At 38.7% G+C, this 15,936-nt stretch overlaps 1 protein-coding gene across 2 annotated transcripts in view; it reads left to right on the top strand.

Moving 5' to 3' along the window:
- LOC130439476 (integrin alpha-M-like) overlaps window positions 1–14,100 on the top strand; it is an 81,532-nt gene extending 67,432 nt beyond the window's left edge. For both annotated transcript variants that reach the window (XM_056772103.1, XM_056772104.1), the window contains exons 21-30: window positions 3,581–3,679; window positions 3,808–3,887; window positions 4,314–4,400; window positions 4,492–4,570; window positions 4,781–4,876; window positions 8,022–8,108; window positions 8,217–8,327; window positions 8,407–8,520; window positions 9,038–9,148; window positions 12,300–14,100. In XM_056772103.1, coding sequence (XP_056628081.1) covers window positions 3,581–3,679; window positions 3,808–3,887; window positions 4,314–4,400; window positions 4,492–4,570; window positions 4,781–4,876; window positions 8,022–8,108; window positions 8,217–8,327; window positions 8,407–8,520; window positions 9,038–9,148; window positions 12,300–12,377 — 942 coding nt within the window. In that variant the 3' untranslated portion in view covers window positions 12,378–14,100. The remainder of the gene's footprint in view (window positions 1–3,580; window positions 3,680–3,807; window positions 3,888–4,313; window positions 4,401–4,491; window positions 4,571–4,780; window positions 4,877–8,021; window positions 8,109–8,216; window positions 8,328–8,406; window positions 8,521–9,037; window positions 9,149–12,299) is intronic.
- Window positions 14,101–15,936: the final 1,836 nt, after the last annotated feature.

Below are 15,936 nucleotides of genomic sequence, written 5' to 3'. Positions count from 1 at the left end.
CCTCCTCCTGTGGAGTCAGCAGGTGATCCGCTCCTTGCGGGCCACACACATCCCACGCCAACTGGACCAGACAGCCGACGCGCTCTCTTGTCAGTATACGCCTTGCGGAGAGTGGCGACTCCGCCCCCGCGCAGTACAGCTCATTTGGGTGCTGTTTGGACAGGCACAGGTAGACCTCTTTGCCTCTCACGACACCACCCATGGCCCACTTTGGTACTTTCTTGGGAACGATGAAGTGCCGGCTGTAACCCACTGAACATCTTGGTTTTGAGGGACGAACTCGATACCTCTTACGCCAGAAGGGTGGTTGGTGACCTCTACCCGAAGTACGCAGGCGTCCCTGCCTCTGACAGAGGAGGCAGCCTGGTCCACGGCAGTGCAAGCTTTCCACACCAGTGATGCCGAATTCCTACACGCTTTGGACTGTAGGCATGGCCGATTCCCCCAGGTGAAAGCCGTCTGCAGCACAGGTGCACTGCAACCGCACGTTCCACCCGGGGGATCTCGACGTAGCCTTTGGCTGCCTCAAAGTCGAGGGAAGTAAGGGCGCCGGAGCTGGTTTGACTGGAGCGGGCCGTGAGTGGAGCACTCCAAGATTTACACAGTTCCTCATGCACCTCCGGGAAAAAATGGCCCTCGGGGTGGGCGCGATTTGCACCGCGCTCCGACCTCAGGAACCACGTATCCCGGGGTTAGCAAGGTTGACATCACTTATGTTTCCTCCTGAGCTTGACCGCTGGGGTTGGAGCTCGGATTCGGATGCCAGTCTCCCTCCGATGCTGCGAGTGACATCTCATCTAAGAGGTGGCGCACATGTTGCTGTGTCTAACGAACTGAGCCCGCATATAGTGGGCAATTATCATTGCTGGCAAACAATATGACGCATTCGCAGTTTTGGTCTGAAAGATATAGTTTCATATCCACTTCATCCAACGCCCTTTGCGTTCTATGGTCATACATTTCTCGCTAAAAGGAGTGAATAATCCGCAACTTCTGACGATTCAGATCGTACTGCGAACTGAACAAATCATTTGAACTGATGGACGGATTTGCCCATTGTTCAATTAATGCTTTCAAAAGAAATGACTCAAGAAATCAATCACTTGGGAATACCTGTTAAAAGAGGTGAAAAACTTGAAATAAATTACACATTTTAAATTGCATATTTTAAAATGAAGGAACGAAGGAACCTCGCACAGATTAACTGTAGTAGAGTAGGCGGGGCGAGACCGTGGTTCGAGTCCGGTGAGTAATTGTGAATGAGCGCCAGCTGTGCGCACACCGGGCTCGAATCTCGTAGGAGATAGGGAGCATATAAAAGGAACGAGCGACCGGACGGTCGAAGAGAGAGGACCGGGCCCGAACATGTGTTATGTTTGTATTTGTATTTATGTTCATGTTTTGTTCTCCGGCGGTCGTCCGTGAGGGGCCGCCGGCTTTTATTATTTCTGTTATTAAATGTTTAAATGTTTGCCGGTTCCTGCATATAATCATATAATCATGATATAATCTCCATTAAAAGGGAAGGAAGGAGGCGGGTACCGGCAAACATATAAACATTTAATAACAGAAATAATAAAAGCAGGCGGCCCCTCACGGACGACCGCCGGCAAACAAAACATGAACATAAATACAAATACAAACATAACACATGTTCGGGCCCGGTCCTCTCTCTTCGTCCGTCCGGTCGCTCGTTCCTTTTATATGCTCCCTATCTCCTACGAGATTCGAGCCACGGTCTCGCCCCGCCTACTCTACTACAGTAACAAATTAAAAGTAAAAATTTTCTATTAGAAATATACTCAAGTAAGAGTATGAGTACCCACTTTTAATTTAAAAGTACATATTTTCCAAATTGTTACTCAAGTAAATGTAGCGTGTTACTAACCACCTCTGACTGCAGTGTGGTGAGCTGTGTAACAGGAAAAACGTGTTATGGGGGATTTACACCGTCTGTGGCGGTCGAATTGTCCAGTTCATTTTCAAAGGGAAACATGCGGTAAACAGCGAGCGCAAGCGGTGCTCGTGAATCCAAACTCCACCAACTTCTACGGTCATGGCTTTTTGCGGCATGCGCAGCTGAATATACCAATAATTTATCTTTTTGTGAAAGGCAGCGGCTCAATCGTCTGCTCACGGTCGGGAGCATGGCTCACGGAAACACCCGTGTCCCCGAAAACCTTTCTACCCCAGTATAAACCGTCGTTTAGCCAAAACATTTGACACCAATATTTATTTAGATTCCGCGACCAAACGCAGGTGCGAGAACTGTACCCATGACCTGAAGTGGCGATGCCAATAAAGATCCGTGTATGTGGCAAACTACTGTGAGAGCATATTGCTTAGTGTGCCTTCACATTTATTCTATTCGTATATTGTATATTTTTGTTTCATATAAGAAGGAATTTTAAAATCGATAATAAATCTGTATTAAAGGTAGTTTAACAAAGAGTAACCACTTTGCTTTATTTTTAGTATAAAATACATTTGTTCTCAAAATAAACCAGACTGATGCATTTAACTTTAAACTACATATTTTTTTTTACTGAGGAGAAGATCAATATATCAATCAGATGTGTAGTCATTTTAAGTATCTGATTTGTGTGATGTTTTGAATAAGCTTGAGAGATATTCTCTATAATATTGCTTGAAATGCATGTATAGGACATGTTTATGTGTATTGTGCACACTGTGCACCTTTAAAAAAATATGTGCATGACACCCCTGATCACAAAGATGTAAGCATGCTAAGGACAGGAACGTAAAATGCAATGTGTGCAGGCCTGTATGAGGCTAACTAACTATTTTCTCAGTAGAAAATTAAAATCATGTGATAAACAGTTAAATTTGTGGCTCACAGAATGCACAGATAATAATGATTATATTTGTTCAGCACATATTTAAAAACAGTTGATTTAAGCTTCACAATTTTATTTAGTTTATCCCCTTTCTATCAGTATAACTTTACTGACATGTTCATTTATGTTCATGAGCAGAATTTTCATTAGCTATGCTAAACATCTACACTATAATTGATTTCAGATGCATGCTAGTGTTGTCATGGTTCCACCACTCCTTGTCAGGTATTTCTTGTTCTAGAGGTGGAATCATACATGATCCTTTGTTTCATGTGGGAGAGAGACGATTTGATCTCTCTCTGGTCTGCGTCATCGTTCATGCCCTCCCGTTTCCTAGTTGTGTTAATTAGTTTATCCCCTGCACCTGTTCCCTCTTGATTTAGTTTCCTTTATATTGACCTTGTGTCTCTTGTCTTGTGCGCGTTCAGTGTTTGAGATTGTCTGTAACCTGTTTATCATACCTTGCTCTGTGTTTGCTGTATCCTGTTTCCTTGTCTCACCCAGACTGTTTAAATAAAATGTTGCAGAAAAAAGTTACTTATCTACAGCAGGCATACAGGGACTCTTGTTAAGAATGTGAAAAGTGACTAGCTTGTTTCAAAGTGAACTGATTGGCTTCCAGCTTCCAACTGAACCTACTCTCCCATATATCCATAGATTTATACAATGCATATAAAGCAGTAACGCGTGTTAAACATATGGAAAACTTTCTCTATAAATAGGGCAGAGTGGAGTGTTCTTCTCATGATGGTGAGCAAGGAGGTAATATGGGACAAACAACCTGCTCCATCAGTAAACCCATTTTTAAGGCCAATGCTGAGGTGAAACCCACATGTGACACAAACATAAAGTTATATTTTGTATAAAAATTGTTACATTTGTAAGTGTGGCTGTCATGGTCATGTGACTTGGTTTTTATTCTTAAGTTTCTATTTGTTTTTAATTGTAGGCTGTGTTTGAGATTACATACAGTATTAGTAAAGAAAGTAAATTTGGGCAAAATGTGAACTTTACTGCTGAGGTCAAAAGGTATGACTAAACCTGTACCCCACCCTTTTATCACAATGTTCAATTGTTAAGAACATTTAGGGGCTGTTTCCACAAGGCGCATTTACGCGGCTGAAAACGGCAGGAGCTCGGCAGAAAACAGCCACTGCAGGCACAGCGTTCTGCCCAAAGTTGAGAATTTTTCAACTCTGGCACTCATTCGAACGCCGGCAGAGATTGTGGGTAAAACGCATAGCACCAGTGCTGAGCGCAGATTAAAAAAAAAGTCAGCTGATTGGTTTTTTAAAAAGCGTGGCGTTTCTGTTGAAAACAATGAAAAAACACATTGGCCTGATGGACACAGCCCCTTAACGTTCACAAGTTAAAATGTTTCAGCATGAATACTATAAAATAAACTTTTTGATATTTGCTACTATATACCAACCTTTACGCTCCATTCAATTACAGTGGAAATGGTAAACACTCTGAAAACAGCATATTATCTCAAGAGAAAACTATTGGTGTAAAATATGCCATATATATTGCTTTGATAAGGTCAGTACTCTTGTCCTTTATTCTTTTAATATTTTAATTGACATTTTTGTTCCTCAAGACTGCTGTAATTCGTATTTCTTTCATTTTTCAGGCATGAAAATTCCACTATCCACATAAATTTTACTGCAGGGAAAAGGGATCTCAATAGGCCTATAAAGCAGATATTAAAGGTATAACTTCAAGAGTAGTTTTTTATGATGTCTCGCAACAAGATACAACAATTAAGCCTACATTTCCAAGCTTTACTTGCACAATTGGTTTAGCATGGCAATAGCAGTGTAAAGAAAATGTATACCTTAAATGAGCTGTTGCATAAAATGCCGATGCATAAATGTTAATACAGTACACAAATTCAATTTTTGTAAACTTTTCACTTTTAGGTTGATAATGAACTGAGAGAAACAAATTTTACAGTTTCCATCACTGTACCAATGAAACTGGGTGATTTGGCCATCTGGACTAATTCAGACTTTCAAGTAAATACAATTTTCTAAATACTTTATCCTACTTAAAAACATGCTGTAAACAGTACTGTACACGTGAGAAGAGAAAAAAAACACAATAACACCTCACCCAACAGTTAAATGTCTTGTCCTCAACTGAACACATCTCTGTGTTATTTCTGGAACAACACGTGTTACTTTTAACACAACTTGTGTTGTCCCTTACTATTTAACACATACTATTTAACTTATTATTATGGGTTAAATAGCACAACACAAGCAATGTGTTAATAATTAACACCTTTTTTAAAGAGTGGGAAATAAAAAACCTGTGGCTTTCTACCCCAGTATAAACCGTCGTTTAGCCAAAACATTTGACACCAATATTTATTTAGATTCCGCGACCAAACGCAGGTGCGAGAACTGTACCCATGACCTGAAGTGGCGATGCCAATAAAGATTGGCATCGCCAATCTCAGGACAAGGGTGCATAAAAGGGAAGTGTTTGAGCAGTGAGGGAGTGGTGTATCTGGGCAAGCAGTAGTGGTGTATCTGGGCAAGCAGTAGTAGTGGTGGTGTATCTGGGCAAGCAGTAGTGGTGGTGTATCTGGGCAAGCAGTAGTGGTGGTGTATCTGGGCAAGCAGTAGTGATGGTGTATCTGGGCAAGCAGTAGTGGTGGTGTACCTGGGCAAGCAGTAGTGGTGTATCTGGGCAAGCAGTAGTGGTGTATCTGGGCAAGCAGTAGTGGTGTATCTGGGCAAGTGTGTGTCTTGACGGCGGCGTAACAAGAGAAAGCTGAAGGTTGAATGTCTGATCGGTGTTCTATTGTAAAGTTTCCCCGAGACATGCTCATTAAGTGAGTTTTCGGAAGCAACCATGAACAGCAGTACCATGGAGTAAGTGAGGAGATTACACAGCAGAGAAGAAGAGAAGTGACTGGCCAAAGTGGGAGAGGAAACCACCGCAGGATTGGGGGAAAACACCCCGAGGAAAAGTTAAGCGCACCCTTCATTTGGTTAACCTTAGAAAAATACCACATGTGAAGATTGTCCATCACCAGTGCAGGAACTAACCTGTGTTGCGGGCAGTGTGTGTTATCCTGTTGGTAGAGCGAAACATAGTAATTGGAACAGCTGGGAGGATCGCTGAGGTGTTCAAGTCAATCTTCTGAAACCGCCAATCTTGGAGTCATTCACCCTACAGCGAGAGGAGAAACGGGTCGATTTATCACTGTGGAGATGAAGTGAGTTTGCAGTGTCTGAGAGAGTGAAATGTACACGCGTGAGGATTTCTAAGAGTGATTTATGCACGAGTGTGGTGAGGTCTAACGACTGTGTTTCCTCCGAAACTGAGATGAAAGAAAATTGACGTCTGAATATGAAGATCCCTTTAAATTGATCTGTCTAAAGCTGTGTCCAGGTTTTCCTTTGTGCCCGGTGTGGCGAGAGACTCAAGCCGAGCTCGAGCGCCGTCATTGTCTGTCCCTCGGGGAAGAGGAGAAGTTGCTGTCCTCCTATTGACTGTTCTGTGAACGTACACACCTGCTGAGTCTGAGCACTGTCGTCTGCCTGTCTCACGAGCACATCCGAGGAGACGAAGAAAGCCACTGTCTCACCCACGAACCAGTGAGAAGAGAAGCCCCCGAAGAACCACTTACCGGCAACCCCCCCCGTTCCCCTTCCCACGCTGGGTCCCAGCCACGAACATTCGCATCACTGCTTTTCACGAGTTCACCTGAGCAGATAATGAAGATAGCAGGAGTAGTAAAAGTATGCGTGTTTGGCACGCTGTCCGGGGAGCAGGTTCCGAGCTCGCCGATTCCATCCGATCCCGGTACGCTCCCGCCCCCCAATAGGGGCGAGTGCGCCGAGCTCGGAAACGGCCAAACCCAGAACTCACCCCCCGGAGTTCTGCTATCGACAAGAGCTCAAGTAGAGGAGCAGGGGAGGTGGTGGGATGTGTAATCCTTTAGAGATGGCTTCAGGTAAGAATCTTTCTCTACTTATGTGCTGGTTCGCTTAAGCTGATAGGGTAGGGTCTATGATTGCTGATTGCGAACCAGCCGGTCTTAATTATATGCTCTGGCTTCTCCCGAACTTTGTTAATCTATAGTCATCCATTAACATCATTTATTGTTTTAAATGAATAAAATACTTACCCTTTTTAAATTCACTTCTTGTTGTCCGCCTCTTGGTGTCCTCTGGTGTCTGCTCCTCCGGAGTGTGGTTATTGACCCTCTGCCCTAACATCGGTGACATATATATATATATAGATTGATTATCAGTAAATTGAACAAAAACATGTAAGACTGCGCATATAAGTAATGACAGACAGATTTATATTTTTCTTTACTGACGAGGTATTTAACATTTTGTCTCTAAAAAAACCGCGCGAAAAACGCGAGCTGCGCAGCTTTCTCTTGTCAAATAAACCGCGGCATTCTGAAAAGTTGAAATATTTCCGTCGCGACCGCATGGATTTATAGATCAATAGTAAAACATTTGACTAAATTCTAAAAATAATAGGGTCATAGCAATGTGGTACTTCCTGTTTCCTTTTCTGCCAGCGTGTCCTACGAAGAACGTCTTTTTCCATTCTAAATTGAGAATCCTCCGTATACCGCATCCTTTAGAGGATGAGACCTCCGGAGGACACAAGGACGCAGCCTTTCGAAACGAGACACAGCTACTGATTCATGATCTCGGGAGAAAGGGAGCTGATCGAGACACATGAGCTGTGTCCTGATTCTGGAGCTGCAACCTTCTAAGGTCGCGGACATTAAAATGTGGACTTGTTCTTTACTGCACGCAGCCACAAATGTCCAAGAAGCGAACTACAATTAAATTGGAGTTTATAGTCACATTTGGATATGAAAATGATACTTGCTTAAGCAAAATGGTCAAAATAAAGTTTATTTCCAAATGTGACTAAATTAGATCAAAATATTAATAGTTTCTTCTCACAAATAATTATGTTCAGTTGAAGTAAGACATTTACACCGAGGATGACATGAGGATAAGTAAATTATGGCTTACATTTATTTTTATTTTTGAGGTGAACGATTACTTAAGTCAGCTAAAGATGTTAAGTGAACCGTAATTGAAAAGGAACCTGCATCTTCTATTCAACATCAAATACATATATTCATAATATATAATAAGAGCAATTTTCTTACAGATTTCAGGCTGCAAGAGGATTCAAGAGCAGCAGCCTGTGACAAACAAACTGGAAATTAAGGAAGTCATAAAAAAGCATCGGGTGTTGGTGTGCTTTTTTATATGCACTAGCCTTATTTTGTTAATGTATTAATAGTATATGTTACTGTATAGAAATAGTTTCTGTTTCTTCATAAAAACTGTGTTTTTTTGTTAGAACTGCTCTGTTGCTGTGTGTGCGGTGTTCACATGCGATGTGAATCTGATGAGAAATGAATGGATACTTTATAATATCTCTGGCAATGTAAGCTCTGGATGGATTGAGCAGGTAACTTAAGCAGGTTTTTCACAATAAGCCTTTGTGTTATTTCGGTAAAGACAGTCTCAAAACAATCTCCCTCTCTTAGACTGACCTCAAAGCTGCTGTTATTGAATTGGTCAGTACAGCATCTCTGGTTTATGACAAGAGCAAATATGTTTTCTTTTCTACTGATTCCAGGCACTCTACACCAACTGTTAAGGTAACTTTCATCTATTTGCGTACTGTAACAATAACTGTTATTCTAATTATAATATTACTGTAATATAGCTATAAAGACCATTTTTATGGATTCCATAGCTATAATATAGCTATAAAGCCCCTTTTAATGGCTTCAGGTAGAGCCTGATGTCTTTACAGATTTAATATAAAAAATATATAAATGCACTTTATTTTTCAGAACGTGTACTTACAGTGTACTTGCCTAAGAAATGACTGGGTAGTATAAGGTGACTACATGGTTTAAGTTTAGGTTTAGGGGTAGGTTCAGGAATAGTTTGGCTATTATTATTATTATTATTATTATGTTTAATGTAAAAGTACACAGTATGAAGATGGGAAACAGGACTGTAAAATAAAGTGCTACCGTAATTTCTGTTTTACATGTAGAGACAAATTAATGATGTGATATTAATGGAGAAAGATGAATTGTTGATTAAAGATATTTAGGTTTCAATTTTGTCATTACTAAGGACTCATCAATTCTTTTCTTTGTTTAGATTATTACCCAAGTGGAGGTATATGAGGAAGTTGATCTCACTAAAGAAATCATTGGAGGGGTAATAGGAGGACTATTGCTAATGGCTCTCATCACAGTGGCTCTCTATAAAGTGCGTATATCACCATCTGAATATCTGTTTCATGTGTTTCATTTTTTCCATTTTCGAAGCTTTGATTGTGTTTTTTGGGTGTTTAACAAAGGATGTTCATGTTTCTAGTTAAAAAAAAACTTTATATTCAACATATTTCAAGTCTATCGTCCACCGCTGTGGATTTCTTCCGGTATTTTCAAAGTCCCGCCTTCCGAAAGGCTCTGATTGGTAAAGCTTATCAGGTCTGTCAGGATTGGTTCCCCGCTTAGAGTGTGTGAAGATGTCCCACCCACACAATATCACCGAGTTCAGCTCCAAGCTGTTGTGATTGGTCGGTCCTCCTCTCAGTGCACATGAATTCATAAGCTTTGGCTTTTAGCAATAAACAGTAACAATGATGTCAACTTCACCTCCTCAGTTAAAAACATGCGGATCTATCGAAGTTTAACGGAGATCTGCTTTTGCATACGCAAACTTCAATCTTTGTTTGAGATCGCGATTTTTTCTACTACCCCGGGGGAGGTGACACCGGACAGGTTGGGTTAAGACCGGTTAATAACAGAAGCGTTAGTTTTGCCTTTTTATATTGGACCCAAGTTGGATAATAAAACAAACAGATTGATTAGGAGACTGCAAGCAGGATTTCAGAGGACGTTTCGCAGATGTAGTTTAGACAGAGGTATGCGCACACACACATAAAATCAGTGAATTACACAGATCAGCTAACACAGCCGGTGTTAAAGTCATGGAAGCTGTTATTTGAATGTTGGTTATCTTAGAATGTGTGTAGCTAAATTCTTATTACCAGCTGTAGGACTGTGATGAAAGTGAAAGTAGTTTAGCACATAGCTGCGAGTCAAATGTTTACAATCTCTGATAACCGAACACTAGTCCAGCCGGTCTTCCTCTTCTGTGAGGAAGGCCTCGCTCCTTTTTTGGCGTATTCCTTTAGGCGGAGGTAACTAAAAGCACTCGGAATACTGACATCATTTACCCGGGAAATAGGCTGTAGTCAATTCCAGCCATTCTCTGTTGTCTATGAAAAGTGAATTCTGTGACAATATCTCGCTTGGCATTTAACTTTGAGCTCTATTCTTTTGCAGCTATTATTTATGCTATAATAGCAATATTACACACTTACTAAAGTTTTAAAAATGGGATTGCGGGGAATGGACGCTTTAATGAAAAAAAATTCTGACATTATTTACCCACCTTAATGCTTTATATGACTTGCGTTTCAGCTGAACAAAATGTTTTGTAAAAATGGTGTCACTGTCATCTTATGGACCCAAACTATTCCCTTAAATCATATCTTGTGACTTGTAGTCATGATAATGAATCGAAAGGAAGAGAAAAATAATTAGTAAAAGTTTGACTTTACAGTAGCCGTGTTATTACAGACAGATCGGCTTAACATCTCACGTTAATAAGACACCTAATGAGATTTTATGTTATTTTATGTTAGTACAATGTCTTTATCTCAGACACACCTGTTTTGGATTACTTTTATAAGCAATGTATGATCTTCAGCATGGATCTGGGTCCCATTGATTGTCACTACAAATAGCATAAGGAGATGGCTTATGCTATATGTGGGTTCAGTTTAAGAAAGTCATACACATATGTGACCCTGGATCACAAAACCATTATTTCGTTATTTACTTAATTTTTATTGAATAGCACATCGCTATTAACACATGAAGCATATATCCAGGGCAAAGTGACATTATTATAATTTATTATAATATTAAATTAAGTTTAAGTTTAATATTACAGTAGTATTATATTAAAAGTATTCACATTATATGATGCAGGAAATAAACTTGATTCAAATGTATTTTGTATATTATATATGTATTTAAGTATGTTTGGCCATGTCAGCATTGTAGCTATATAAATAAAGGCACGTTTAACACACAGCAGCTGTATCGCTGAGTGACATTCCAGAGCAGTCACAATGAAGCGTCCAGATGTCTCCAATACTGCGTTATTTTTATATAATACAGGTTATTTATAGCTGGTGTTGATATCAAAATCTTCCCGTTAGGACTCCCCTGTTAAAGACATCGGACTCAGCGCAATTAAATTCTGCATTAGAAATGTGAAATGTGAACGGTTAATGGTTATGTCAAATATGTCGTCCAATGTCAACACTTCGTAACTTTATAGTTCAGGGTTTTATAAATGTAAAGCTCTTCTACACTCTCATACATGAGATATATCAGCACTGTATGTGTCTCCGCTTTGCTCGAGTTCAATGTCATCATCCCCCAGCAGATGTCGCTGTCCAACTTCTCATAGTGAGAAATAAAGTTGTTTTGTACGGTCTAGGTTAAAAACCACGCCAATGCGGCCCTGTGAAAGAATTTAGACACTGCACTTTGGCATTATGCTGTTTTAAAAGACTCAAACGTTTTATAACTTCTGTTTAAAAGCTTTTAAGCTAACTTGGCAATGCCAAACTAATGGGATCAAGCGGGAAACCGGATGTCTTAAGCACCAGCTCTAGGCGCATAAACAATTCAACTCTCAACTCAACTCAACTTTATTTATATAGCGCTTTTTACAATTTTCATTGTTACAAAGCAGCTGTACATGAGACACATTTAATACAAGTATGAATTCTAAAGCAGCCCCCCCGGCCAGGCAGATAGTGCAAAACAATATGCAAACGGTGGTGAGGAACCCAAAACTCCCATCGAGAAAAAAAACCTCAGGGGAACCCAGGCCCAACCAGGGGATTCCAGTTCCCCTCTGGCAAAAGCTGCTGCCTCTGCACAAGCTCATCAGTGCTTGCACAACAAGGCTTAATAAAAATATAAAAATTAAAGATTATCATTAACAATCTAATAGCATTTGAAATGTTGTAGAAAAAAACAAAGTTGTTTTTTTCTACAACATTCATAATGATAAAGGTTGATAGGATGGCACATAGTACATTTACATTTATCGACTTACATAAGCTACATCACATTGTATTATACATTTGTTTCTGACTATATGTAATCATCTGGGATCGAACCGATGACTTTGACATTGATGGTGCCATGCTCTAACCGCTGAGCCACATGAAGGCTTATGAAACTCAATAATGGGAGACTTTTTTAACAAAATATTCTTTAAGTATTTTTTCGCATGTCAATGTCTTTATGTTTTTTCCCTTTGCAAGGCTGGTTTCTTTAAAAGCGAATACAAGCAAATGCTGGAGGAAGCACAGGGAGCTGCAGGGGCGGAGACAGCACAATAATGGGCATCCAAACTCCAAAAAAATGCTTAGTTTTAAAAGATAATCTATCATTCATATGATGAGTTATTGTTATGAAAATTATATTTTGTGTACTGTATGTAAGAATGGTGCTTCCCAAACCATGTTCAGCGGCCTCAGGTGTGCTATAGGGGTATTGCAGGGGGCGTCTGGTAATGCTAGAATTCTGGGCTTTAATGCATTTGACATGTAAACTAATGTGGAACTTTGATGTCATGTTCAAATTTCTTGCAGAGGGTTTATAAAATATGTTTTAAATATAAATTTGTACTTTGCCTTACCTTGCCTACCGTGAATTTTGGGAAGCTCCGTTCTTTTGATATATGTCATTGATTGCTTTGTGAGCCTTAAATTAAATGAATGAAATAATATCCAACCACTCAGAGTAACAAAATTATTTTGCATTATTTAGGTATTTTGTCCTAGAAATTAATAATGAAACCTGTTAAGTTTTTATCTGCTTCAACTAGTTTTGATGATCTTTTTTATATTTCTTGTTAGATATTTTGTTTTGCTTACAGAGTTTTTTTTCTGCGAAAAATATTGAAGTTTGCACAAAATGTCAATGTTTTTTTATTAAAAAGCCACTAACCTAGTAAGAGCATATGTACAGCTTAATTTCATACATTTTATCAAAAGAATTTATATTAATTGTATTAAAATATAGCTGCATTCTATGACTGAAATATTGATAATGGGTGCAATTACTCAACTTTTCTATTTAGTATAGTACTTCAGACCAGTTGTTCTCAACAGGGGGGCGTGTGCCACATGCGACCCCAGGAGACTTCCCTAGGGTGCCTCAGGACGACCAATATTTTAAAATAAGACTACAATTATAATGAATGAACGTTTTTTCCAGGTAATGTCAAGCTCTAAACCAGTGTTGGGTGTAACTAGTTACTAAGTAATTAGTTACTGTAATTTAATTACTTTTCCCTTGAAAAAGTAAAGTATGGGATTACTCATATGTTTTCTGTAATTTAAATACAGTTACTTTTGATGTAATTAAACTAAATACTTTGTTAAATATATGCGTGTGCAATAGCGTAATTGACTTCAAAATTCAAAGTCTTACTTTAAAATCTGTGCTTTAATGTATAATTCTCACATTTGTAATACTTTGGTCAGTTAATAATATTATTTGAATGAATTCAATAAGCCGTTTCATGTATATTCTTGAATCACTTAACTTATCAAGGTTGATGTAGGATATAGAAAGTAATTAGTAATGAGTAACTAAATACTTTTTGGACAGAGTAATTTGGACAGTAATCTAATTACACTATTGAATATGTAATGAGTAACTAGTAATTAATTACTTTTTTAGAGTAACTTACCCAACACTGCTCTAAACATTTATTGGGTTGAAATGTTGAGGTATTGTGTGTGGGAGGGAGGCACTTGAAGATTGTTGAACACAATGGGGGTTCTTAGAGTCAAAATGGTCGAGAACCCCTGCTGTAGTCCATAATGTGTTATGCTCTTATTAAAGGTGTATTTTGCATTTTGTTATTAAAATCCTCATAAAAAAAAGTTTTTTGGGCTTTTAGTATGAATATGTTAGCCATAAGGTTGCAAAAATTGCTAGGATTGTGTATTGGTATAAATATACAAATGTATAAAATGTCTTTGCAGAACAGTTACTTTGGGTAAAAACGTATGCATATCAAACAATCTGAAATAAACAATTCACTATGGTTAACCTGTTGGCAGTTACTGTCGGTATTGCATGATCTTTCAGTTTAGTCTTTCTAATAAATGTATCCGGTTTATTCACTGTTTGGGGTGAATAACGTGATGGCTCATTGAAATAAATAACCAATTAAGAACTTCATAGCTCTGGATCCTCTCCTCTCTGGTGCTCTACCCTCCATTATTTTTTTAAAGACTAATGAGGCCTTTTTTTAGAGGAAACACAGTGAATAAAGACGTTATCTGAGCAGATAGAAGAACAATAACCAGTGCTCTGCAAATCTTAGTGAGATTAAATAAAGATAAAGCATAAAAATGTACTAAATAATTTCTGAAAGGAATTAAACTAAACTAAATTCTTTACTGACAGTTTAATTTCATTGAAATTCAGTGATTCAGTTTAATATCAGAATTTTTTTTTTTTATTGTTTTAATTCTCATAAACACCATGCACTGTGCTGTGTTTTACCTTTCTGTGTTTTTCTGTTTTTCTTATTTTCACATGTAAAGCTGCTTTGGAACAATGCACTTTGTGAAACTTGATGCACTTTGACAAATTTTGTACCTTGTTGTACATGAAATATTTTTATTCAGTTACAACTTCATAGTAGCATACATGGCTCTTTAAACAAGGAATGTTTAAACATTCATGTTTAAACAACACCTTAACCAACATAACCATCATGTAACAACATCGCAAAACAAAGCCCAAGTGAGTCTGTAAAACGGTCCACATCTTGACCCATCAGAGCACAACAAGTAGCTAGAACTATGGAAAAGAAAAAAAGAGAATAATGTTAGATATTTATAGTCAGAGGAAAAACAGAGGACAACATATACAGTCAGAGACAGTGAATATTAAAATGATGTAATTCAATGATGAGATCTGTGTGTGTGTGTGTGCTTCTTACTTTTCATCGATTTCACTGAAAATTCATCATTGTGTTTAGAAGAGCGGCAACATGTGGGTTCACTGCAACCTGTTTCTTCTGTATCCTGGCATTTTGGATGACGCTTCTTCTTGTTCCACTCTCTGGATTAATATCTACAAAGAGTCAGGAAAAACAAAATGTTATATATTAAATATACAAAATATATTATATTAAAACACATGAATTAAATGATCAGCTTGCTAGTGTTAAATAGGGGAGACTTCTAAATAATTTGCACTGAAAAAATCCATCTCTCGTTGAGAAATATGGTTTTAAAGGTCTTAACAGTTATATAACATTGACATATCTATAAAAAGCAGGTAAGGAAGTTGTTCAACCAATACCTTTCATTGGACTCCAAGATACACGCTGCCACATCCTGGTACTCAAGATTGAAAATGTAACATGTTATGAACAGAGTGGCAAGGCCAGACATGAAGCTGTGCTGAGCACCGTCACACACAACCTAACCTTCAGTAGTCAGCATCCAGTGGCCTGCATGGCAAAGTGTGTCCTAAAACAAACAATACCACATGTGACAATAGTTAATAGTTACTATAGACTTTTATCTTTAAGCTTTTTACATTTAAACTATGTTTAAGTATAAGTGACTATACAAACAAACTCTAAGCAAATTACACAGAGTAATTTACACTTAAAACCGTACTTATACAGAAATGTAAGCCATTAACGTTAGGGATGTCACGGTAATGGATGCCAGGATCCCCCTTGCCTCCACCAATCACCAACTTCTGCCTTATCTCGTTCCTGTAAAACACTTCTGAAACAACATTTCAAATACCTCCCCCAACCCCCTAAACAACTGCGACCGAAGATGCCTTTTCTCCCCCACAAACTCACATTCCTTTGTTGCAAGCACTTCAATATCAGCACATAGCTTGGGTATCAAATGT

This window comes from Triplophysa dalaica, chromosome 17, assembly GCF_015846415.1.
Source record: "Triplophysa dalaica isolate WHDGS20190420 chromosome 17, ASM1584641v1, whole genome shotgun sequence".
NCBI classification, from domain to species: domain Eukaryota; kingdom Metazoa; phylum Chordata; class Actinopteri; order Cypriniformes; family Nemacheilidae; genus Triplophysa; species Triplophysa dalaica.
This window is presented reverse-complemented; position numbering and strand designations above follow the sequence as displayed.